The sequence below is a fragment of the Sceloporus occidentalis genome, unplaced genomic scaffold, assembly GCF_023333645.1.
Source record: "Sceloporus occidentalis isolate IW3139 unplaced genomic scaffold, rSceOcc1.0.p SCAF_3, whole genome shotgun sequence".
In the NCBI taxonomy this organism is placed as follows: Eukaryota; Metazoa; Chordata; class Lepidosauria; order Squamata; family Phrynosomatidae; genus Sceloporus; species Sceloporus occidentalis.
In genome coordinates, this window is record NW_028316983.1 from 137,648,335 (window position 1) to 137,674,719 (window position 26,385).

A 26,385-nucleotide genomic window follows, 5' to 3' on the forward strand; every position below is an offset into this window, starting at 1 on the left:
AAAATGGAGAAGGAAAATTATCAGTGGCAGCTTGAGTCTCTCTCAGATTGCTGGTCTGTCTGTATGACGTCAAGCTGATCATTATGAAGAGTGGATCAGCATGTTGGCAAGGTAGAGGTCCAGTAAGTATATTAATGGAGAGATTTAGCAGAATATGGATGTTAACCAAGTAGCTGAAGTGGCATATGTTTTCAAGAAGCCTGTTCAGACTGCCATCTGGGCACTGGCTCTCTGTTAAAATTCATTGAAGCCAGGATGACAATTAAATAAAGGATAGTTAACAACCTCTCCCCACCGACCCAAGTGTCTTTTATCTCTTTTATTTTATTTGCTTTGGGAATGGGTGTGCATGTTTTACCAAATGATATGATCCATGAATGGGATGCATCCGCACTGCAGAAATAATCCAGGTTGACACCACTTTAACTGCCATGGCTCAATGCTATGGAATTCTGGAGTTTGTAGTATTGTGACAGATTTAGCCTTCTCTATCAGAGAGCTCTGGTGACATGACAAACTACAATTCCCAGAATTCCATAGCATTCCATGGCAATTAAAGGAGTGTCAACCTGGATTATTTCTGTAGTCTGGATGTAACCATAGTCTAGGTATAACCAGACAGGGAGGGAAAAGAATACAGAAGGGAATTATAGAGAAAGGAGGGAAAAGCAAATATGCACTCACACAACGGTTGGCTCTGGCAGTGCTGCTGACAGCCAGCATGAAATTGCATCAGGTTGCTATTCCACAGGAAAAGCAGCCAAGAGAGAAGGGAAAATTCAGTCAACTGGGAAGAAATGACAGCCGTCTTGGATTTCGGGTACAGTTTGGTCAAAACTACTATCCTAAATTATTTTAAAATTAACATGTACTGTATTACCAGATTCCTATAAATTATGCATGTCAACTTCAGCAAGCTCCAAAATGCTGATGCTCTGGAATAACCAGGGAATAGCTATGGTCTTGTCTCCTGTTGACTTATGGCGACCCCATGAATTTCATAGTGGTGTACTTAGGAGACAGTTTAGACAGGCAGCAGAACAATCATTTGAGGCTATAGGTGAGAAGCTTCATGTCTGAATGCTTCCCTAGCTCCCTGCTTGTAGAAAAATAGCCTATTAAAGGAAAAAAAATCCAAACTTTTCTCACTGATATTATATATGTAAATGGTTGTTATGTTGTTGTTTTTTTAAACTAATGATAATGGGGAAGATTCAAACAAACCATTTGCAACCACTACAGTCAGCCCTCCATATCCATGGATTTTTTTTATCCATGGATTCAATCATACACAGCTTGCAAATATTTAATATATAGATATAGATATATAGATATAATTTCTGAAAAGCAAACTTTGATTTTGTCATGTTATAGAAGGGACACTATTTTACTATGCCATTGTATTTAATGGGACTTGAGCATCCACAGATTTTACTATCCACAGGTCATCCGGGAACAAAACCCCAGTAGATACAAAGGACTCACTATATATAAAAGCAGTGTTCAGGACAAAATTCCTCACTTCATTTCCCCCCGTTTTCATTTTTAAAATTGCATTTGTCAGGGACTGTGTCTGGGCTGCTACAACATTTTGTGCAAAAGAACATCTGTTTCCTCCTCCTCATCCTGTTCCCCCACAACCCCAACCCTCACGTTCCACCAATTTGAACCTTAGATTCAATCCAAAAATTATACTTACTAGCCTACAAACAAAAGGCAGAAAAACACCAGAAAAGCCCAAACTGATATACACCAAAAGGCAAGAAGTTTAGTGACGGTGGAGAAATGGACAGGCTGATATTCCAGCACGTGGGACACATGTATAAAACTACAAATATTAAATTACAAATAGAGATTTGTGCATAGTGTAGGAAAGCAAGACCACATGTATGATTTACAGGCCAGAAAATGTTATTACAAGATCAGCATGATCAAGTTATCTTCACCTATCTCAAAAGATTACCCCAGCTTATACTATTGTGCAAAACAGGTGCACTGGTACCAACTTTAGGCTTGAAGATATAATATTAGAAGGACTTCTGAACTGCACAAAAGGTTTAGCTCTTCCTGCTATACATCAAACCTGAAGGCCAGAATTCTTCAGAATTCAGGCTTTTTGTAATATCCAACCATGTACCGTAACTATTGCTGCTTCCCCCTGCATGTTGTATTCAGACGTTAGCCCCATTTAACTCTGTGGGACTTCAGTCTAACAAAATAGAATTATACTGCACAATCCCATGTATTTCTCTGCTTCCCTGACTAATCTAAACTCTGTGATTGTGTTGCTGAAAATCACAGCGATGGACAAAAATATGTACTACAAGCAGTTTTTCTCCAGTAAATGTCCTTTTGCTCATTTGAAGGATCAGAGACATACCTCCTCCATGACTCTGGCAGAGATAAGGGAATCGCCATACGTTGCCCAACCCTACACAAAAGCCAATGCAGGTGAGCATGTACTGTGCCTTATTGTCCCATTTGGGTCTTGTTTCTGCCTCTATAGTCTCCAGAGTTTCAAGTTCATCGTGGGATGGTATTCTCAAGTCCAGGCCAGGATTTGGCAGCTGAAGCTTTACCATGATGTCTCTGTGCTGGATTTCTTTCCTCAAAAATGTGGAGCTGGTTCTGGGGCTGGTCAAAATGGGAGCCCCAACTGCTGGCTTCAGCTCTTTATAGTGAACCTTTGACACTAAACTTGACTTGGGGCAGAAAAAGAAGCATCAGCAGCTCATTTGATTAACTGTGGTTACTCTGAGACTTATTAATGCCTTATCTGCCAAAGTGCCCACGGAATACCGTGATTGCTTGGAATCAAAGCTATCAAAAGATGTCATGGCAATTCAAAGGGCAATTTAGTGCATAGTACATACTTCCAGCAGGATGTTCAGGTAGTTTTTGCTGCCCCTAACACTCATTAACAACAGACAGAGAGGAGGAAAATTATCCCAGGAGAATAACAGCTCACAAAGAGGTTCCTGTACTTCTGAGTGGTTCCCCCCCCCCCCCGTGCAGTTACATTAGTATACACACATATTTTCTTTAACAGAGTGTTTTATTAACCACTTTGCACCTTTCTAGATGGAAGAATAGACTGAATTAATACATGTGAGATATGCATGTGTTAGAAATCATGCTTGCTGGCTATACCCCAGGATCTACATATTATTCATTGCTGTTTCCACAAGGGTCATTATTATTATTTTTAAAATGTGGATAATACATTATGTATCTTCCAACATGCTTGCATGGTGTAATGGTTGAAGTGTTGGACTATGCCTCTGGAGACCAAGGTTCAAATCCCAGCTCAGCCATGTATTTATACCCACTGGGTGACTTTGGGCAAGTCACTCTCTCTCAGTCTCAGAGAATGGCAATGGCAAACCCCCTCTTAAGATACTTGCCAAGCAAACCACATGATATGTTCACTTTAGGGTCACCATAAGTTGGAAACAACTTGAAGGCACACAGCAACAACAGCAATGTCTATTACAGATGTTGAACAAGTTTAATTAGATAAACACATAATTCATGTTTATTTCAAAGTTAAGTTAAAAGGTTCTGTAATTCTTAATAAAACATATTTCCCCATCCTATATAATAAGATCTCTGGGTGGTTAAAATAAAATCAATTTAAAACTTTTAAAAGAAATAAATAAATTTAAAACGGTAAAACATAATTTAAATGTTTCAAAAAACATATTGAACTATTTAACAATTTTAGAACTTAAAATAGTTTTAAAACATTATACATGTTCAGAAATTGACAAAAATAATTAGGCCCCAAAAGCCATGTTTTAACTTGCCACCAGAATAAAACCAGCATCAGTGCCTCCTGGGCTTTCCATTGGAGAGGGTAGTCCACAACTAAATAGAGGTGCGCCTTCAAATACTGATGTCCCAGGCTATTTAGAGATTTAAATTACTACCAGCTAAAATTTCACCCAGAAACATACTGGGTTCCATTACTGAGATGACTAAAAAAATTCAGCTACAACAAAACAGCAGATAGATTACTGCCCAAAGCATTTTATGGATAACATATAACACTGTTTTTAAGGGAACCACACTGCCTCCAATATTTCTTATTTAAATAAAAACATATTTATTATTTAAATACCACTTATTATTGAAATATTTGAAGGGAATGCAATGCCCATAAAACCAGTGTTATATGGTTTCTATAAAATATAATCTATCTGCAATAATCTGCAATAATCTATCTGCTGTGTTTTGTTATAGCTGATGTTTTTCAGCCATCTGTAAGGGCAGACTCACATGCAGTGTATTGCAGTTGTCTAATTTTTAAGCTAGTTTTCCCACTTCCATCACATCTGCCAAAAGCCATCCAGTGGAGCTGTTCAAAGTGGCTAGATTATTAACTACAACCCTTGTGAACAGAAGCCTAGATCCTTCAAAGATGCACTTTAACCCTTTTTGTTTGGCACTTTGAAGATAAAACCACCTATCTCTGCAGCGACCTTGATGGTGTGACTATGACAGTCCAAATGAGGTATCTGCTGCTGCTTCTAGTGCTGTTGTTTGGAAGCAGTTTCAGTTGATAAATCCTGTGGACATGGATAATGTGATTGTAGTAATGTGCCCATGGCTGGTTAAAGCTAGCCAAAGTGGTATGGCAGAGCAGGCTTAGGGCGTGGTGAATGCTTCTTTGGGTGAGAGGGTGTTATCTGGTGTCCTTAGAGAGGTACTTATGTGGCCAGCCTTAAAGAAATTCACAAACTCAATTATTTCTGCAATGTGTTTTGTACTTCAGTCCTGAAACTGGGGATACAACCACGCTACATAGTTATATTGCCTTGATTCCACTTTACATGTAAAATGAAACCAATCCATTTTGGATTTTTTCAGATGGCCAAAAGTGATGGGTGCATAGCAGGATGCTCCCATCACTATCATAAAATTGCACTAAGATTATCAGATGATGTTGCGTGACATTGCCATAATTCTGTCATTATCCTGTGAATAAAGAGTATTTCTAGCGCCACTTTTCATTCAGGGGAAAGTCATGGGGTGGAACAGGGTCCAGCTTGTCTGCAGTGCTACTTAATGCTACATGAAGCTGTTGGGAATAATCATGTCCGATCACCTGGCCACTGGCCTGTGGGGTCCCTCAGGGTTCTGTGCTATTTAACATACACATGAATCCACTGGGAAAGGTTGTCCCAAGTTTTGGGATGCGGTGCCATCAATATGCAGATAACATTCTACTACTTCTTTCCCCCACCCCCCACCCCCTAATCGAAGGAGGCTGTCCTGGTCCTAAACCAGTGTCTGTGATCAGTAATGGACTGGATGAGGGCAAACAAGTTGTAACTTAATCCAAACAAGACAGAGATGTTCCTTGTCATTCGGAAGGCAGATCAGGGAATAGGGATCCAGCTTGTGTTAGATGGGGTTACACTCTCCTTAAAACATAGATTCGCAGTTTGGGGGTACTCCTGGACTCAGCTCTGAACCTGGAGGCCCAGGTCTCTGCAGCGATCAGGGGTGCTTTTGCACATTTAAAACTTGTATGCCAAGTGAGCCTGTTCCTTGAGATGCCATATCTGACTTAAGCAATATGAGACATGGTTATCTAAGACCCATTCTGTCTTTGAGATAATCTAGACAAGTCCTTCTGGTAGTACCACATGTTCCTTATGTCTCCTCTGCAGTCAGTACAGTAGCAGCTCCTACGTGGAATGCTAAAACATATCAAAATATGTTAATGTATTACATATTTAAACACTATTTCTTTGAACAAGAAGTCCCAGTTTACCGTATATACTCGACTAGAAGTCGACCTCATGTATAAATTGAGGGCAGGTTTGGGGGCCAAAATTATGGATTTTGCCATGACCCGTGGATAGGTCAAGGGTAAAACTTGGAGGATCATTTACTGTGTGTATGGCCTGGTACAGACTGGTCCTATGCATCAGCCTGGGGCAAAAATTAGGGCTCAGGAGAATGGAGCATCTGCATACTCCCGAGCCCTACCGCGCTGTCTGGGCCCCTCTTGGCGTGTGTGCATTCAGATAGCGCACATGACGATGACATGCCTCGTGCACTATGTCCAATGATGTGGTGCACAAGGGACGTCACCGTGCCACTCCAGGGAGCTAATGGCGCCTCGGCAGCAGCAAAAGGAACCGTGTTTTGTGGGCTCCTTTTTCATGATGCATCTTTGCTGCGCCGTTTGGTTGGTGCAGCCATGATCTGGGGGAGATAGGGGCTATCTCTGCCCGCTCCTCCCCTCCCATCTGTACAGGCCCTGTGTGTGCCTGCAGCAAGAGAGACTCTCATTGAAGCTTTCTGCTTCAGTATTCAGCTTCCGTTTCAGTGAGGTGCACAGGCAGGAGAGGGACTCTTAAACAAACAGCAATATCAATATATTACCCAGGACTTTTTCTGTTTTGCTCAAGAGATAAATAAACTTTCTTTCCATTGGAAACTATGAAAGAGCTGCCATCACATTACCGTAGTGACTCATAAATAAGTCGACCTGGGATTTTGGGGTCAATTTTTGGGCATAAATTTTTAGATTTATAGACAAGTATATACAGTAGTCCAACCTGGCATATATTTCTTGAACTTCAGAAAAATCTGTGTTTATGTTGTGTGTACTGTGCGTTTTTTCTTACATTTTATGGATGCATAGTGCTTTGAAATTTCTGCATATAACAACTGATTGATTGAATATCCCACCTTTTTCCCAGCACAGGATTCATGGTGGCTTACTATAAGTTAAAACAAATATAAATGGTATAAATATTTGTGAGTGCATGCATGTATGCATGCATGTACGCATGCATGGAGGATACCAGTGTATCATGAATTACTACAGCCAGAGTAAACATTATACTTGGATTTTATGAGGCTCAGAACATCATTTATAGTAACTACAAAAGCTGTTCTTACTATGATCTTGCCCAGGTTTATCCTCACACCTGCCTTATAAGAATGTTGTCAGAGTAAGAAAGCATACCTGTTAGAATAAGAATGTGTAACTTCTCAGGGTAATGGAGGCAGAAAGATTTAATTCCAGCTCAGGTCTCTTTCCCATTTACATCATTTTTGATTTGATCCTCCTTGCTGTTTTTCTAACTGTATAACTTTTGTATGAGCTCCTCAGATTTTTTGCAGATGCTTCCAATGGGGCAGCATTGGGGGAAGGGGAGTTGGCGACTACTATTCAATGCAATCATTGCAATATTTATTTATTTTCAAATGTATTTTGTGCTTTTACACCAAATGGAACAATGTAATTACTTAGGAAAGGGTTTTAAAGGAAATGCTGCCATACCTCAGTGAACAAAGCCTCTAATTAAGCTCCTTTTTACAGTCTTTAACACCTGTCCAGTCCCTCCCTTTCCTCCTAATCCCTTGTCTAGCTGGAAGTTTTTTTTCCTCATCAGCATTGGGAGGAAAGGTAAGAAGGGCTAGAGAAATGTGTCTGCACTCTGCAATGCTTTTTCTAAAAGGCTCAGTCTTGAGATAGCTGGAGGGAATCCATGACATGATATAACAGGTAATCACGTACAATACTGTAAAATATATTGAAAGCTGAAAAACATTAGACGGACATGTCTAAGTGATTAGGTTAATGTAAAATTCTTTATTCCAGCAAAAATTCCAGTACTTCAGCCTCTTCTATGAACATATGATTCAGATATTACTTTTTTACAATTAAAATGCTGGCAATATGTGCATGAATAATCTTTAAAAATGAGTGAAGCATAGATGTCACATGCAGTATTTAAAGATGAAATGATGAAAACAAACACAAACCAGTTACACAAAAGGGATACAGGAAAGCTTCAACCTTCAGTTTCCGAACTAATTGCGCTAATTTAAACTATATTATGGAAACAATCTGTTTTTCTAAAGATACCGCTGTACATTTCCGGTGACAGTGCTTCAGGAGAGTTGACGGGTTCCATTAAAAATGCGCTGCAGTAATGGTGGAATGAGACTGTGGGGAGGGGGCAGAGGGGATTTTAAAAAAAGAACATTGCACTTAGAATTATTGCTGAGCAAAGAGGAAAACCAACAAAATGAGTTTCTGAGAAAAGGCAACCTCTGTTTTATGACACTGAAGCTGCATTCATGCTGTTGTTTTCGTGTCTAAGCCTGGGTTATCAAGTCCCACCCTTTACCCTGGGCTCAGCCTATTCTCACTGAACCACTGAGATTCTTTATTGCACCATTAAAGACCTGGGAGATGTGCACAGGCATCCTCACAAAAAAAATATGTAATCACCTCTCACAGACACACAAAACTATTCAATTTATTGCACTACTGCATTTCATGTTCTTTAGGAAGAACATGACATTTAGAGCTTGCTAGCATATACATTTTAGAAAACATTCAACACTAGCAATTTAAAGGAAACTAGCAGAGGAAAATAAAAGGCCACCAATCTGTAAACTTGATTTTACTATAAAAATAACAAAGCAAATCATGTGCAAGGGTACATAATTTAGAAACTTGACATATAGCACTGGCAATACCAGGAAGAAATACTGAACATCTGGTGCCAATGGAGATGTGTTTTCTTTTTATAACTTCCAGGTAGCAGTGCAGGCAGAAGGGGGAATTTAGAGGAAAGTGACTGGGGAGGGATTTAAATTCCCCTCTAATCACATTTGGTGGCCCCAATCCAAACAAGGCCACTTGTCCTTAATATGAATTATGCAGCATACTTAACATAACATACCTTTGCATATATGTCATACCCAAGAGTCTATTTGTTTTATAGCTCCCCTTCCCCGCTCCACACTGTGTTATTGTACTAAAATTATATGGGAAAAGATTTTTGAGGATAATGTTGGCTTTCAATGTTCTTGTAAACACAGCTTTAGTTATTGTCATACACATGATGAGCACATGTCATTAAATTAATAGCCTCAATGGCTTTTTAGAGATCAAATTAATCTCTGACATTTAATCCTTTACTGGAGCCAGTGAACTCTATACTGGCTCCTGCCAGGAAAACTAGATGGTTTAATGCTATTACTCTACCTTTTCAATAACTCTAAAAAGCCTTCCTTTCTTAATGCTATGTTTTCCTCTGCTCCCTTTTGTAAGATTGGTTGTTCTTCTTGCTGACTGTCCTCTGCATTTTCAGTTCTGATATATTCCATATGTTCCCCTATTAATGAAAAAGAATTGTGGTGAGTAAAAGAAGAGAGTTACTCTGAATTCCTTCCAGAGAGAAGGCGTCCCAGTGCCAGTCAAGGGTCTTTTCTTCTGGTTCTAACCTCAGCTGGAATGTTTTCTATAGTTAAATAATATTTAATCCTTTACAGGGAGGAGGGGGAGTTGATTCTTTTTTAAATTAGCTGTTGTTTTGGGAAATCATCACATTTGTTTTCTGCCATTACTCCATGAAACTCAAAGTTATATATGCAGTCAGTCTATTCTTCACTTTACAAATAATTTGCAAAATCAGTTAAACTTTGAGATTATGACCACTCAGAGATTTACAAGTCTGAGGAGGGTTTCAGTCTGGGTGTTCCAAGTCTAGGGTCCAAAACAGAAGGCCACGAAGGGACAGCTTGAAGCTGCCCTTGCTGAAGATGCCTCAGGACCGTGGTAGACACATCCCATGGTCCCAAAGGTGCCCTCTGCTGACAACCCAAATAGGAGAGGCTTCTGAGCGCTCTGGGTGTGTGTGTCCTCAAAATGCCATGCTTGAAGCCACCTCCATCTGATCAGCTTCCGGGCATCTTGGGGTCGTGCGCTGTTAAAACACCACACCCTCAAGCTGTCTGGAAGTCGGCTTTTCCAGCCAATCTGTTCAGGTCCTATGACTTGGAACCACTATATTATGCTAACATGATTCTCATATACAGTCCTCCCTCCATATTCTCAGGGGTTAGGGGAATGATAACCCTGCAAATATAGAAAAATTGCAAATAACTCCACCCCCCCCACTCAGAACTCCTTTTTCCTATCCTTCCACCCCTTTAATTGGATCCTCCTCCCTTTTCCTGCCCCATCATTCTCCCTGGACAGCCTAGGGAGGATTGGGGCAGGCAAAGCGACTGGGGGCTGGTGGTGGAGGATCCTCCTCCCTTTGCCTGTCCCATTGCCCCTTGGACAGCCCAGGGAGTGATGGGCAGGCAAAAGGACTTGGAGAGAATGAAGGGTCCTCCTCCCTTTGCTTGCCCCATCACCCCTTGGACAGCCCAGAGAGTGATGGGGAAGGCAAAGGGTCCCGGGAGGATGGTGGCTCCTCCTCCCTTTGCCAGGACAGCCCAGGGAGCGATAGGCCAGGGAATGGATCCTGGAGGGATGGAGGTGCCTCCTCCCTTTCCTGGCCAGGCCGCTGCTTGGCCAGCTGGGAAAAAATGGAATTGGTTCTGGGCTTTTTCTCCTGAGGAGAAAAGCCCAGGAGGGAGGGGGAGGAGGAATGCCTGGGTGAGCAGCCTTGACCTCACAAATAATCAAGACTGAATCTGGAGGGCCGACTGTATACTTTTTTCAACAATTTGCTGTATATTCGGTTCTAGATGGTTTGATATTATTAGTTCTTGATCCAATGAAGAGCCATAAATTGGGATAGAGAGCCTGAGTTGAATCAAAGCTTTCCAGTGATATCCTCTTCTCAGTATCACATCTTTAGAGCAATTGTGAGCTGCTGTGTCCCTCCAGTTTTTTGTACGTGTGGTTGTTTGCTTTTGGACCGCTGCTCCCACTGCAGTTTCTCAGCATTAGCTATGTAGGCTGTGGCTAATAGGACAAAATCATCTGGAGAGCAACAGCTGCCCTTCCTTACTTTAGGGTGATAACTTCATACTTACACAAACCTCTCTTGTCATAACAGCTATCAACAGTTGCAGAATCACAATACTGGTTCCTCGTTTCTTCTGGCCTCTTCTGGGGAAAGAAGGAAATTTCAATCTTTTCTGTTCTTCCTCTAGTAATAGTATAAAATTAACTTGCACTGCTACTTGTTTTCCCCAATTTCCTCTAGAGAATGGCTGAGAATCTGGTTCCCTCCCCAGATGTTGCTGGACTGTAGCTCCTGAATATTCTTCACCACTCGCTATGGTATTATAGGAAAGTTGTAGAAACATTCAGTCCTACAGTTTGGTCCCAATCTTACTTGTGTTTCATTTTCATCTTTCCTTAACATGTGGTCAAGAAAATGGCACTGGTAGTGAGTGCAGGGGGAGGCATATGGAAAGTAGCAGAAGTGCTTGAAAGCTGAGGTGAACAGAGGTAAAAAATTTCAAACAGGAAAATCATCAAGATGCAGAGCAGCTGAAAAAGATTAAAGTGAGTGAGAAGAAGCCAACTGTTTAGAGTTATTTGGAGGAATGGTAGGTTATCGAGGTAATAATAAGTGTAGCAAACTCAAGTGAATAGGATGTTAATTGAAAAGAGAATGTGTTGACATTGGCCTGAAACAGACGGGCCAAAAGCTCCACCTTTGGCCCAATCGGGGGGCATGGCATATCCCTGGATCAGACCAAGCCATGCTGCGGCTGCCTAAATACTCCTTGCCAGTGCTCTGTTGTGGATTGCAGCAGAAGCTGGCCTTGGGACCATGGCTTCTGGTCACCACAGTCCTGCACCTAACAGGGAATGACTGGCGCTGGAGCTGATGTGATAAAGCCCTTAAAGTAGTGGTTCTCAACCTGTGGGTTGCGACCCCTTTGTGGGTTGAAAGACCCTTTTACAGGAGTCACATATATCTGATGGTCTTAGGAACTGAGACACCGCAGTTTTATGGCTGGGGGTCACCACAACATGAGGAACTGTATTAAAGGGTCGCAGCATTAGGATGGTTGAGAACCACTGCCTTAAAGGTAAAGGTAAAGGTTTTCCCTTGACACGAATGTCTAGTTGTAACCGACTGTAGGGGGCGGTGCTCATCTCTGTTACTAAGGAAAGAGCCAGCATTGTCTAAAGATGGCTCCATGGTCATGTAACCAGCATGACTGCACCTAACGCTGTTACCTTCCCACTGAAGTCGTACCTATTTATCTACTTGCATTTGTATGCTTTCAAACTGTTAGGTTGGCAGAAGCTGAGGCTAGTGACGGATGCTCACCCCATCATGTGGCACTTGGGCCTCAAACTGCCAGCCTTCAAACTTTACAATCATCAAAATTAGCATGTTAACCCACTAAGCCACCACATCCCTTGACAAAGCCCTCAGCCATGGAATTTCTGATTGGAAGTTACACTTCTAGGCAATTAATTTGTATAAATCACACTGGACATAATATTCAAAATTACACCAAATACCTGCTTTGGATAAATCATGTCTTCTTGGACTTTGGCCTTGCCTGTGTTGTTAACACAGGCTACATTTTTCAACGCCTTTCTATAAAGTTTTAAAAAATCAGGAATGTTATTGAAATATAGCAAAAGGAGAAAGAAAGTCATTTGGAATAACATTTTAGAAATTTTACACCTGACCAGTAGATAGTACCTTAAATATTAATTTTATGTTGCAATAAATAAGAAAACAAATGACTAAGATCCAACATGTTTCATTTTAAAAGTATTAAAGTCAGTAAGTATTTTAGAAGTATTTAAAATTATTCTTGTCAATCTGTTCAGCTGTTTATAACAACAGCTTGGAATAATAAGATATGGGTAATGAGCTACCACAGTAACTTTTCTGGTGTTAATGTTTTCTTGCCTGTAATGGCCAAGGCTGTACTTCATTACATTTCAGTGTAACATAATAAGGATTTCACCAGTTATTCATTATTGGTTGTATTTTGACTAAATTTGAGCTACTGGAGGAGGAATAGGGATCATCTGGGGGACTGCCTTTTGCTATGTCTTTGTGAGATGTAGTATAGTTAGTGATCGGCTTAGGGGAGTAAGCAACCAGAAGAAGGGAGGGAGGAGACTCAAGTTAGTTGAATTTTAAAAAAACAACTTTCACAGCTATTGGTTTTTTAAAAAAAACTTTTAAAAATTTGCCTTTTCTGCCTCTCTCTATTTTGCCCAAATGAAACAGACTGCTGCTCTTCCTGCTGCCAGGAAGAGTAATAAAAATAAAATAGAAACTCAGTGTGAGTCCATCAAAAGTGGCAGTGAAGAGAGGGCTGCCTTGCCGGGCTGGCTGCATCAAGCAACAGCACAGAGACTGGCTAGGTTAGTGCGCTCTGTTGTAAGGTCAGAGGAGAAAGAGGAGGGAGTTCTCTGCACACCTGCGGCCAGCTCATGTATACGATTTAAAACAAATGTTTAGGAGAGAGAGAGAGAGATGTGAAAGGATGGAAGATTAAATGACTGGTTTTGTACACCTACCCAAACTATTTGTATGGTGTTCATGTGGCAGCTGTGCAGTCTGCTATGCTGGCCTATGTGGATGAACTGAGTTGAGGAGGCAGGTAGTTCACTGAGCATGGCAGTGATCAGAGATGTAGTGAACCAAATAATATTTTGTTTTGTTCTTCAGTACCATAATAGTAACTATAACTTGTTAATAATGAGCAAGTTATTCTCTGGGCTGAAATCTCAGAGCAGAAAGATAATCCTTTCCTTTCCAGCTCTGCCCCCACCCCCATTGCACTCATACAGAATAACAACATACATGGTTGTTATTTTTATATTTAAAAAGTGAGAACCAACTCCCTTTGAATCAAACTAAAGAAATCATATTTTGGTGAAGGACTGTATCTAAATTATAGGTAACCAGAGAGAGAGGGAGGTCGGTGGATGGAGGGATTATCTGACCATTCGTATAACAGAACACTATATAACTGAATATTTGAGTAGGAGCACAAATAGCTTCAAAAATAAGGACAGGACATTTCTGCCTGAGACGGGAGAGAAGAAAGTAAGCACTGACCTGTCTGCATATAGCCATGTATGTGAAACTCCAACTGTGCTGTCTAGTCTTCTCCAATTAATTGCTCTTTCCCTTTCCATGTGCTTTCTCAGTCTACATCCATTGTTAACCTTTAAGGATATATTGAATTGCTAAGTTCATTTATTTATTTTTAAAAATATAAACTTTATAAATAGCAGCAAAGGTTGCAAAGTGATATACTAGCACATAATATAAACATTTCCCTAATATCGGGGTGTTATTTTTTAGATCAGAAATCATTTTCCAGTAAAACTGCAAGAAAGAAAGAACGAGAGAGAGAGAGAGAGAGAGAGAAAAGAATAAGCAAAAGTGTATTTAAAAGCTGCTTTCTTTCTGTTAATACATCCTTTTGCAAACCCCTATAAACAGCTCTTCTGTCTAGCATATTGCTCTACTGTTCGACAGTGGAACACACTCCCTTGGAGTGTAGTGGAGTCTCCTTCCTTGGAGGTCTTTAAACAGAGGCTGGATGCCCATCTGTTGGGGATGCTTTGATTTGGATTTCCTGCATGGCAGGGGGTTGGACTGGATGGCCCTTGCGGTCTCTTCCAACTCTATGATTCTATGATGTTTATCACACTATACTCTTATAGTGCTACTATTCCACTTTGACTGCTCTAGCTGCCTCCTGTTGCATTCTAGTATTGGCAGTTTTAAGGAGGGGTATTTAGAATTCTCAGGCAGAGAACTTCTCTGCCTGAGAATTCTAAATACCCCTCCTTAAAACTGCAAATCCCAGAATGCAACAGGAGGCAGCTAGAGGAGTCAAAGTGGAATAGTAGCACTATAAGAGTATAGTGTGATAAACACCTATGATTCCTTCCACTCCATTCCCGGAATGTAGAAAAGGAATGGTTTTAACACAATTTCAATAAGCTCTCAGTTCAGCTTTCCTCCAAATATAAAAAATGAGGGCTGATGTAATTTTTTTGATGTTCAGTGACAATTACAGGAAAACAAAAGCTTGTAATTCTCATGTTCAGACTACTGTAGGAATTGTAGGAATGTTTCAATTCAATTAAAACCTTACAGAAGCCATATTAACGTTATGCTACATTATCTAAACCAGTTTCAATATGTTTCAAGCCTGGTTTTGGGACTGAGACAGCTTTGGTTGCCTTTGGTGCCTTGGCTTTTGATACTATCAACCATATCCTTCTGAGCTGTAACTGTTCTACAGTACCTCCGTTCTTTGCTGGGGGGGGGGGGGGGCTCCTTTCAGAGGCTGTTATATAACAGGGTGCTATGTGAAAATTATTTGTCCATGGCTTACCAGGTGACACTAGATAATCAAATTAAATAAATTAATAAAGTTTTTGCATGGAGGTGACTGTCACCAAACTACAGTGACCTTGTGGAAACGTTGTTATGGTCAGCTCCAGCAACATTATAAGCCATTCTAGAGGTTAGAAAAGTGTTGTGGGAGTTTTGGACTAAATGTTCCAGAGTATCCCAGCCTGGAGAATTCGGAGAGTTATAGTCCGAAAGGTAGCTTCCAAGCTCTGAGCTGACTAAATATTTGTGCACTGTTCACAAGGGCATTTCAACTGCCTTTTTTCTAAATTATATGTATTTAGGGATGAGAAATAGTTCCCACTGTAGAAAGTGTGGATTAAGTGACTAGGCTGAATATAGCAGTTTGTGTGCACACAATAAGACATCAAAAAGCAACAAATCTTACTCTACTGCATTCATTTTAAGGCAATAGGTAATGCAGTTTATGTCAACAAATATTAGCAAATATCATCAGGAACATATATAAGCATTCACCCCCTATTTCAACTAAACATTAGTTCCAACCACAGTTCTTTTCTTTATTCTTTCCCCCCACATTATTGATGAAAAAATTGGGAAAAAAATACTCACAGAGGTACATGCACTACTATATGCTGCTTTACCTGAAATATACAAGATATTTGTTTTAAACACCAGCTGGCAATAATAGGGCCCTGGGCTTTGTGTCTGACAGGTAATCTGCTTAGAACATGGGAGAGGGCCTTCTTGGTGGCTGCTTCCAGGTTCTGGAAATCCCTGAGAGTCATACCAGTATCCTCCTTGCTATCCTTGCAAAGACAGGTGAAGACTTTTGTTTTAGTAGGCCTTTGAAAATTAGTTGAGCCCTTGATATTCACTGGTGTTTGGTTCTAAGCCCCTTTCTCTGTGTGGATACCAAAATCTGTGGATGCTTAGGTCCCATTAAATACAGTGGCATAGTAAAATTGTGTTCCTTATATAAATTGAAAGGTTTGCTTTTTGGAATTTATATTTTTTGGAGTTTTCTCAATCCATGGATACTTGAATCTGTGGATAAAAAAATCCATAGATATGGAGGGCCAGCTATATGCTGTATTGTCTTCCATTGTTTTAAAAGGTAATGTTTTTAACTGGTCTTAATTTTATTTATAGTTTAATTACACTTTTAACTTTTGTCTGATGTGACTTTTTAGGTGTATTTGTTTTAACTTTTTTAAGGTGTCTTGAGTCCTAAAGTGGGAAAATGGCAGGTTATTGATAATAACAATTATATTTCCCAGTATTACTCTAGTACCTGTACTGTCAAACACACAACTAAATAGGGGGAAATACAAATGTACTAGCCTATGATCCAAAAAAGCTATGCCAGAAAATCTTGAGTGTGCTCTCTGTTAAAAATGGAGGAAGGGGATGTATTTACAGGAAATGAGTGAAGGTCCTTGGCTAACTTCTTTTTGGTTGTTCCTTCTTTCATTGTAACAGACAATCCTCAAGACATCACTAAAAAACAAAAAAATTCCAGGATTCTTTTGCGAAGCCAAGACAATAAGCATGTTATTAAACCAATTTAACGTAATTATGCCTGGAATAAACAGCAGATCAAATATACTTGCTATTCTGTTCAATATTCCACATTGTAAGAAGAAGAAATGTAACCAGGAACTGGAGAGGGGAGGAAAAAGAGTGGGGCCAGACAACAAGAAAGAAGGTGATTGTAGGCAGCAGTTGGGGTGGGAAGAAGAAAGGGGACCAAAGAAACAGTACTAAAGATGTTTAGCAAGGAGTTGTAGGTAAGAGGAGAGAAAGAGGATCAGACAGACAGAAAAAACAGAATTGGAATCAAGGGGATCATTCACACTACAGAAATAACCCAGTGTGAAACCGGGTTATTTCCGCAAAATTCAGACTGGCCCTGAATCCACCCAGCACTGTGGATTTGCAGGGAGGCCACTAAAAAACTGGCTTAACCCAGTGCATTCTGCACTGGGTCCCTTACTGCGTCTTTTTAGGTGCTGCAGCAATCCAGTTTTTGGGTAGTGTGAGTGTGGGATCATTTCTGGAAATGGAGGTGCCACCATTTTGAAATGATCCAGCACCAGTGTGAATGTCGATCAGGGTTTAAATGCCACTGAGAGATCTGGGCATTTAAATAGTAGTGAGAGCAGTGATCTGGTATTCACAGGCAGCAAAGATCTCAATCTCCTCGCAACAAAAACATTGAACCCCCCCCCCAAGAAGTAAAAGAGAAAGGAAACAAAATATTGTAACAGATCTTAGGGGGAAAAACTGTTCGTACCAGGTATTTTTTGTTGTTGTTTCATGTGTTGTGTTTCCCCCCACTAACAATGTGTACCTCTGGGCAAGAAAATAAATTGTACTGTGACTTCATCTATTTAGGAGTTTAAAAAGTTGGGGGCAGAACTAGGGAAGTTAACAAGATAGGAAAGCTATAAAGCAGCATTCCTGTAGTTTTGTATTCCATGATTCCCCTAGCAATAAATATTGAAGCAGCTCACAGTGACCAATTCCTAAGGCCAACTGTGGTTCAAGAAATTTGACATGGAGAGGAAGGAGGGGTGGATATGGATAGGCAAACCCCATGTAGAGTTTATAGCAGCTACCCCAAAACAGTCTATGGCAGCAGAGACCAGCAGCATTTAGTAAATAAATCTGTTCAAGGTAGAGAGGAGGAAAGAAGATAGGTCCTCAGACTCAAAGCTAGGCCCTGGCATCTGAGAACCTTGGTGACAATTATATCCAGCTATAAATTTGTAGGTCATAACATTCCTTTTTGAACTCCTGAACTTACCTGTGAATGTATTTTGTTTCCCTGAATTTAATTCTACATAGATAGTGCAGACATATGGATACGGAACAAGAAATATATCGTTATACATGAATCTCAAGTCTGACACTCTTTCCCATTTGTTTAAATCTGATGAATTAAATTAAGGCTCAAGAATTTGGCAGTAAATGGAAATGAAAAAGATAGTGTGAGGTTATATCATTGTTCTTGGTACAGTATAGTCAGTTTGCTACAGCCAGCATGGTATAGTGGTTTGATCATTGTCTGGAGACCAGAGTTCAAATCCCTGTTAATCCATTAGGTGACCCTGGATAAATCACACTCTCTTAGAATCAGGGGAAGACTAAGGCAAACCTGCTCTGAACAAATCTTGCCAAGAAAATCCTGTGATAATGTCACCTTAGGGTTACCATAAGTTGGAAATGTCTTTAAGGTACACATCAACAACAGGGTAGATAGAAACACAGTGGTACTGACCACCAGACACATTTACACAGCAGGGAAAAAGAGAGAGCCTTGATGTGTGAGTCCAGAATCAGAGCCACCAGGGAGCTGTATATAAAAACTGCACACACCTTGAGTGGTATATGGTATACAGTAACATATGAAAAACAAATATTTTCTACATACCAACAATGAAGTACAAACATCTTAAACTTTCCTTTTCTTAGATTCGTTTCATTCAGTACCAATAAAAGGATACATGGAAATATGATCAAGTGTTCAGTAGTAAATGGACATAAATTATCAAGATTTCCCAGTATTACTCGAACAGCATCCTGGAAGATTTAAAAGAAGTTCTGAAGCTTTATTAATCCTTGCAATTTTTTTCATGTTAAACATAATACAATGAATTAGCTTTCCCAGACTTCCTACAGTCAGATTTTCTACGTCTACATTTCAGGTCTCTTCCAGGTAGCTCCTAGACCTTCTAATCCTCACCATACATATTTTCCTGCACTGTCGTAACACTGAGAAAGTCACCAAGGTTCAAGAAATGGTTAAAAATTAAATTAAATGACACATGGTGTTCACTTCCAAATTCCTAAGTATTTTTCTAACCAAATTGCACAGTAAAACATTAAGCCTATTGTATGTTACTAAATAAAAAGGAGGTGATAATAAAGATAAATAAAGATAAATTAGTGCAGATTTGACATATTGACAATAAGAATGGTACAGGCATTTCCAGATGGGTTATTAGGTGTCTTGTGACTGCTCATGACTTGCCTTACATTCTAGAATCTAGAAAGACTCAAGTCAACCAGGAACAAGCTGCCTGTATTTCAACAGAAACGTTGTACCACAAGAACATGACGATTGTTACAGATGACTCAGACCAGATAAAGACATACTGAACCAATTCTGATAACATACACCACCACATTTTTAAAATGTTATTTCTCCCAGGAAGCAGGTGGCTCCCAATAAACAGTCCCTATAAGGCTGGTAGATATTTGAATGAAACTAGAATTTTAATTTTCTAATATTTTCCACAGAGCCAGCATGATATGCTGGTTTGAACACTGGACTAGGGCTCTGGAGACCAGGGTTCGAATCCATGCTCAACCATGGAAACTCTCTGGGTGACCTTGGGCAAGTCATAATCTTTCAGGTTCAAAAGAAGGCAAAAGCAAAAAACTTCTGAACAAATCTTGCCGAGAAAACCCAGTGATAGAGTCACCTTACGGTTACTGTATGCTGGAAATGAAGACACATCATGCACATATGCATATGTTTTTATCTGAAAAAAGCTGATGCCAGAATGCCTGGAAAGACAACTTGTGGTTCACCAGATATTACTAGACTGCAACGCCTTCATCCCAGTCAGCATGGCCAAAGGTGAGGGATGATGGGAGCTGCAGTTCAACAACATATTGAGCACCATATGTGGCGGGCCACGCTTGCAATATATTATTTATGATTCTACAGGACCTGTATTAAAATGTCTAGGGACAGATCTTGATTAGAGCCAGTCTCACCACTAGGCAGAAGGAGCCAGCAACCGTGATCAGCAATTGCAAGTGAGTCAATTTATTAATGTGATTTTGCTCTCAGGGAGGGATACTTTTGTGCATTCTTTTGTTCCTCAGATGTACGTAAATGGACCTGCCACAGATAGGCACAGAACAACAACAATTTTCTAAAACAAGACTAAAATAAATCTCACCTTTGGAACATGGCTTCTGACATAACAGGAAAAAAAAGTTTTATATCTCACCTGCAGTTCTTCATTAACATCACTTTCATGAAGGTCATTATTAATACTGTAAAATCAATATAATAGATGTTAACTGCAGTAATCACCAGCAGACAGGCATCTGAAACTAAGCCTGTAACCCGCTGAAACACCCAGATTATCGAAAAGTATTTTTTCTATTTCCTCATTTAAGAACATTAATATTAATTCAGACCCAAAATCCATCTAGTTTATTGTACTGTCCTTTTTGGGACGTAACACTACACCTTTCTTATGTACTATGTACACCATCAGTCTTGTGATAAGACATTCCTCCTATTTCGCTTCATCTTTTAAACTACGCTGAATCTGCACTGCAGAAATAATCCAGTTTGACGCTACTTTAACTGTCATGGCTCAATGCTATGGAATTCTGGGAACTGTAGTTTTGTGAGGCATTTAAACATCTCTGACAAAGAGCTCTGGTGCCACAAGAAACTCCAGTTCCCAGAATTCCATAGCACTGAGCTGCAGCAGTTAATGTGGTATCAAAGTGGATTATTTCTCAGGTACATATGCAGCCCTTAAAATTTTCTAATTATCTCAAAACTTTAGAGGGCAGGGTATAGTTAGTTTAAAGAAAAGTTTGTTCAAAAAGCTTGTTCAAAAAGCTAGGATCAAACTATAATTACTGTAACCTTCTGAATTAAAATATCAAGGAGGAGGAGGAAGAGAGCAGAGATAGTGCTCTGTCTATTTCAAATTAGGGAAGTAAATGTTTGTTTTCTTCCGCAGGATTCTCTTTGCTGGATGGGAACACAAGGATTTCTGCACAATGTCTAATTACTATTCGGAAATTAATTCCCCCATGAGGAAACACATGTGGATTTTCTGCACACAAAAAGTATTCCTTGCATGGGGGACAGTGTTCTAATCATAAAATATACTGTTCCCTGCACAGGAAATATGTTTTCTAAGAAAAACCATGTTTTCTACAAGACAAGAACACACCACATGGATGTTTACACAGATTAATACAGTGGACTCTTCCCATCCATGGGAGTTTGGTTCTGGGCCCTTCCATGGATTGATCACTGCAGAAAAGCGGTTTATAAATAAAACTTATTATTATTATTATTATTATTATTATTATTATTATTACGGATGGCAAAAAAAACAGAGATGGTCATGCTCCATATTATTTAACAGTGGTAACATGCATGCAGACATGGCAGCACATCTGTGCTGCTATTGAATATGGGGTGTGGCGATCCACAGAAGCTCAAAGCCATGATCGCCAGCCCACTGATAGGAAAGGTCCCCTGTAGTTACTTAAGAACCTTTCATCAGGCTTGAAGTCATCCCTATTCCTCCCAACCAGGTTTCCTAAGCTTTGGGAAATCACTTTGTCATCCTGGAAATTAATAATGACAAATATTATTTTCATTCCTACTCTAAATACATTAATAATCCTATCCATAACCCTGTAAGAATGGCCTATAATATTATTATTCCAATATTAGAGGTGAATGTGACTGAAATGCTATTTAACAAAATTTGGAGGTACAGTACAATTTGAAATAGGGATGTTCAGCTTCGGAGCTCATTCTCTTAGTTACACTCCACAGGGAGTCATAATCTTAAACATCTGTAAGAATACAACATTTGTAAAATGTTTAATATCTGATTTTCATAACTCTCTACCTAAGTTCTGTTCAAGTCTATCCATCTTTTATTTTCTTGCTCTTTTGGACAATTCTAAAGGGTGAATATTAAGTAAAATATCCCACTTACCTAACAGTGTTGCTATATTTGATCTTAAATTTATAAACATTCACTCCGACCTGAAAAAATCTTGTCTCAGGCACTGGGTATGTAAAAGGTTTCAAAGATCTGTGTTCTGAAATCCAACCTAATTAAAAAGGAAAAAGGAAAATAAAATATTGTGCTAAAACACTTCAATTCTATTATAGGATGGCAACAAAAAATGTCATTAATCGGTTTAGCTTCAGAAACTTCTCGAGAGCCACAAGTTATCTGCATATATATTAAAATATAAAGCTTACTAAACTAGTTAACATGGGTATATTCAACTGCCCATCTTATCACAATGAGGAAATGATTAAAGGCACTCAGAATTTACAGCCCAGTTCCACAGCCCAGCCCTGTGTGCTGTAGTAAGAAACAATCAATCCTTACTTGTTTTAAAATTCCACTTGTATAGTCAGCCCTCCATATCCATGGATTCAAGCATCCACAGTTTGAAAATATCTTTAAAATATATAAATTCCAAAAAAGCAAACCTTGATTTTACAATTTTATACAAGGGGTACCATCTTACTGTGCAAAGCATTTTGTTATCTATAGGGGGTCCTGGGACCAAGCCCCAGTGGATACCAAGAACCCACTGTATATGTAGTTTATGGAAGCCATTCCTGCTTTTCAGTGTTTTCCTCAAGAAGTTATTTTTTCTTCTTCTTTTCTAACTATTCTTTTAGCAATAGAGTGAATTAATTTAAATGGGAAACTAAGCTGTTCCGTATTCTCTGACCCTTGGTGGCTCCAGGATCACTTGAGGGTATAGTATATTCTTAATAGATTTTAAAGTAATGGACTGGTTATGGAATTAAGTGATACTTATTAAGTCATGTTTTGATCCATGAGTAACCTATAATGCCACAGAATACCGATTAACCTTCAATTCACTAGGAACATCACCTAATCTTGTTATTTTACATCATAACTGGTTCCAATATTTTAGATTATAATGCAAAAGAATAAAAACAGACTAGTAGAGCACAATGCAAATGTGATCCGCTTGCAAGAGCATTACAGTTACTTTTATTTAGAAGAGTACAACTGCAAAATTACTACTTTATTACAGGAAAAGGATGACACAAATGTATAAAAAAGTATATCAACAGGCAAGGTGGCATTGTTTCCCAAAACAAGATTCCAAAATTCAGACTAGGACAGTAGGTTACTAAGAACTTGGTGCAACTAGGAACTATGTTTCAGGTTGCCCTTCTATGATGTTTTTAATTTTTGACAGGAACAGAATTATTTTTGCATTTTGTTTCACCAAAATAAGATGTCATTCTGGCTTTGCAGAAATTTAGTCACTGTGGTAAAACCATTTTAAATTAAACATTGTCAGTACTAAGAGCTAAACCTGATGGTAATCCAAGGCGGCTGCCACACAGCAGAATAAATGCAGTTTGACACTGCTTTAACTGACAGGGCTCCAGCCTATGGAATCCTGGGATTTGTAGCTTGTTGTGGCACTAGAGTCCCAGGTCAATTCTTCCTTGCTGCATCCCCTCATCATAAAACGCCCTTTCTATATGATACCACTGCTTATTCTCTCTTCTTTCCATTCTCTCTTCAAAATATACTCTTTTCATGAAGCCTTAAACCAGGAACTAAGGGGCTGTACAAATTGGCTTAAAGCGCTGGCGTGAGAGTGGCATGGAGTTTAGATGACACATGCCTCGCTGCCACCCCCACACTGGCATTATGCCAACCACCCAACCGCACAGTGGGCGGCACTACTGTGCTCCTTTGATGCAGCGTTTATACACTGCATGCCAAAAAATGCCACCACATTGGCAAGGACGCCTTTTTGCCAGCTCTAAAAGGAGCCACATTTTGCTGTTTCTTTTACAGCTGGAAAAACACCAGATCGGGGCCACGGCGTATGGTTGCCACGGCCCCAATTCAGCTCTGAAAGGGGTGGTCTGTAGAGCTCCTAAGTCATGAAAACGTAACCCAATCAGTTCAATACAGAATAGAAATAAGGCCTGAATATGTATTAATTGCTCTTGTTTATATTTATCTTTTCTATTGTCTCTTTTTTCTCATTCTCTTGTTGCCTTACATTTTATAAGCTTCATGGAGGTAGTGACCAGTCCATTTTTCCTTATAAAACTATATAAAGTCCAAGGTACAGGTCTGATGGTAGACTTGAGTCAATTGACTCAGATTCAAGTTAGACTTAAGTTGCTTCAGTGACTCAAGATGAGGGAGGGAAGGGGCAGGCAAAGCTCCATCACCAGAGACCAAAGAAGAGCCCTCCCTCCATTCATCTGCGATGGTCATGGTCTCAGAGGGAGAAAAGAACAGCTGCATTTGATCTCCTTCCCCACTGTCATTTCCTTCTCTTTTTGTGTCATGTCTTTTTTAGATTGTAAGCCTGAGGGCAGGGAACTGTCTAATTAACCATTTATAAGCCATTCTTGAAAGGCACCATTAACTATAAGACAGACTGCCTATGTGTTACATATGGTTTAGTGCAGTGTAGCACACTCCTGTAGCTGTAATGACCAATGAGCTAGTGCTTCAACTGAGCAGGCACAAAAACCCTAAGGATATTTCTGGAGCTGCAGCAAGGATGAGAATGCCACCTTCTGGCAAATGCAGACTCTGTTCTCCCTCTTTCTTTCTGCAGAGAGCAATAAAATATTAGAATAGGAAAAATTTCTAATGCAACTGCATCCAGGTGCCAAATAAAATGGTATGAAATTCTCTAATATTCCAGATTCTAATAAAAACTAATAATTGAAAAAAAGAATTCTTCTAAATTTTAATATTTAAGTCTTACAAACATGGTTGCATTTGTATGCTTATCAAGGAATACAGGAAGCTGCATTATACTGAAACAGGCTATAAGTCAGTATTTCTATAGGGACTAGTGCCAGCTCTTAGACGTTTATTACATGGAGACAAATTGCTGAAATCCTGTGTGGAAATAGGATTGAAAAGTCTGGAACACACACACACACACACACACACACACACACAAATCAGGTAGTTTTTCAGAGGTATTTGTGTTAACTTACAGTTGTAAACCACTTGGACACTGTTAGTTAAGTATCAAGCGGTATATAAATGAAGCTATTTGTTTAAAGGCGAAATAACACAACATTAACCTGAATGGAAAGTTGCCAAAACCCACTCCTTTTTACTATCAGAGCGAGTTTTGGCAACTTTCCGTACGGGTAATGTTGCGCTATTTCACCTTCACACAAACTTCGTCTGAAAATCTACCTGCTTTTGCGGGGTTTTTCAAGTTTAAATTCAGTTTCAGTATGGGATCCGTCACGTGTGATAAACTCCTTAGAAAGATTTTGAAAGGAGTAATTTTCCAGCTTTACCTAGAGATGTCAGGGGTAGAAACTGGAGTCTCCCACTCATCTCCACAGCCTGGCAGAGCAATTCCAGGGCAACAGCGGAGGCAGCACCAAGCCCCAGCCACCAGATTGCCCAGGACTCTCCATTGTGTAGATTATGGTTTGAAATGCCAGTCACAAAGAAAAACGATAAACTGCAGTTGCTATCCTTTGAAACATCATGACTGTTTGTTTGTTTTAGGGGGAAAGCTATCCAGTTCATATCCTAGGAGATCTCCAAGTAGTTATAAATAAAATATGGATCCCTAAGGACAGGTATCTTGTAAATTATGAAACTGTTCAAACCCCAAAGCAGCTTACATTCATTGCCCGTTTGTAGAAACCAACCTTAATTATAATCATCAAATAGGGGCACAATTATGGTTGAAGGGTTGTAGCAACAACTTGTTAAGAGTCAAGTGCTTCTTAAACCTTAAAGTGAATTCACAAACAATATTTTTAAAGTAACAATGTTTTATATTACATATTTTTACTTGTTTATATGCGAACATGTTAAATATGACCCTCAGACAGAGCTACCAGGCACAACTCCTCGTATATATGAGATCCTCTGTCTTGTATATATCTAAGTTGGCAATCTTATTCATAGTTATTAAGGAGAAGATAGACTGAAGAAACTGGGATGGGTCATGAGATTGCCACTGGATATAGGTTTGCTCTGACATCTGTTTTAATATTGTAATAGTTTAATTCCATTTTAATTTAGGTTTTTAATTGTACTGTGTTTTTAGATTGTAAGCCGCTTTGAATCCCAATTTTGAGAAAAAGCAGAGCACAAATAAATATGATGATGATGATGAGTCCCATTGAAATCAATTGGAGTACTTATAAGTAAGCATATAGGATGGCATGAAACTTCAGTGATACTCTTGGTAGAAAATGTTCAATAATCACTTTGGAAATGCCATTAAATATGAAGTCTGGACAATGACCACACTTTCTTACTTGGTTACACTAGAGGGAGCAGTACACTGTGGGAAGACTTGGGAGAGGACCTCCTCTCTTGTAGCACCTCAGGCATGAAATATCTTTCTCTTCCAGTGATTCTCAACCTTTGGTCCTCCAGATAATTTGGACTTCAGTTCCTATAATTTCTGACTGTTGGCCCAGTTG

At 39.5% G+C, this 26,385-nt stretch overlaps 1 protein-coding gene across 7 annotated transcripts in view; it reads right to left on the minus strand.

The window, feature by feature from the left end:
- Nucleotides 1–7,619: 7,619 nt before the first annotated feature.
- The window catches only part of MAJIN (membrane anchored junction protein), a 41,347-nt gene continuing 22,581 nt past the window's right edge, over nt 7,620–26,385 (minus strand). For 6 of the 7 annotated variants that reach the window (XM_089516408.1, XM_089516413.1, XM_089516411.1 and 3 more), the window contains exons 2-11: nt 21,878–21,995; nt 20,126–20,171; nt 18,608–18,683; nt 17,908–18,033; nt 15,711–15,742; nt 13,824–13,933; nt 12,260–12,338; nt 10,807–10,882; nt 9,023–9,152; nt 7,620–7,972 (exon numbers count right to left, since the gene is read on the minus strand). In XM_089516408.1, the coding sequence (XP_089372534.1) occupies nt 7,918–7,972; nt 9,023–9,152; nt 10,807–10,882; nt 12,260–12,338; nt 13,824–13,933; nt 15,711–15,742; nt 17,908–18,033; nt 18,608–18,683; nt 20,126–20,171; nt 21,878–21,995 (848 nt within the window). In that variant the 3' untranslated portion in view covers nt 7,620–7,917. The remainder of the gene's footprint in view (nt 7,973–9,022; nt 9,153–10,806; nt 10,883–12,259; nt 12,339–13,823; nt 13,934–15,710; nt 15,743–17,907; nt 18,034–18,607; nt 18,684–20,125; nt 20,172–21,877; nt 21,996–26,385) is intronic. The other variant, XM_089516410.1, reaches the window with a different exon arrangement.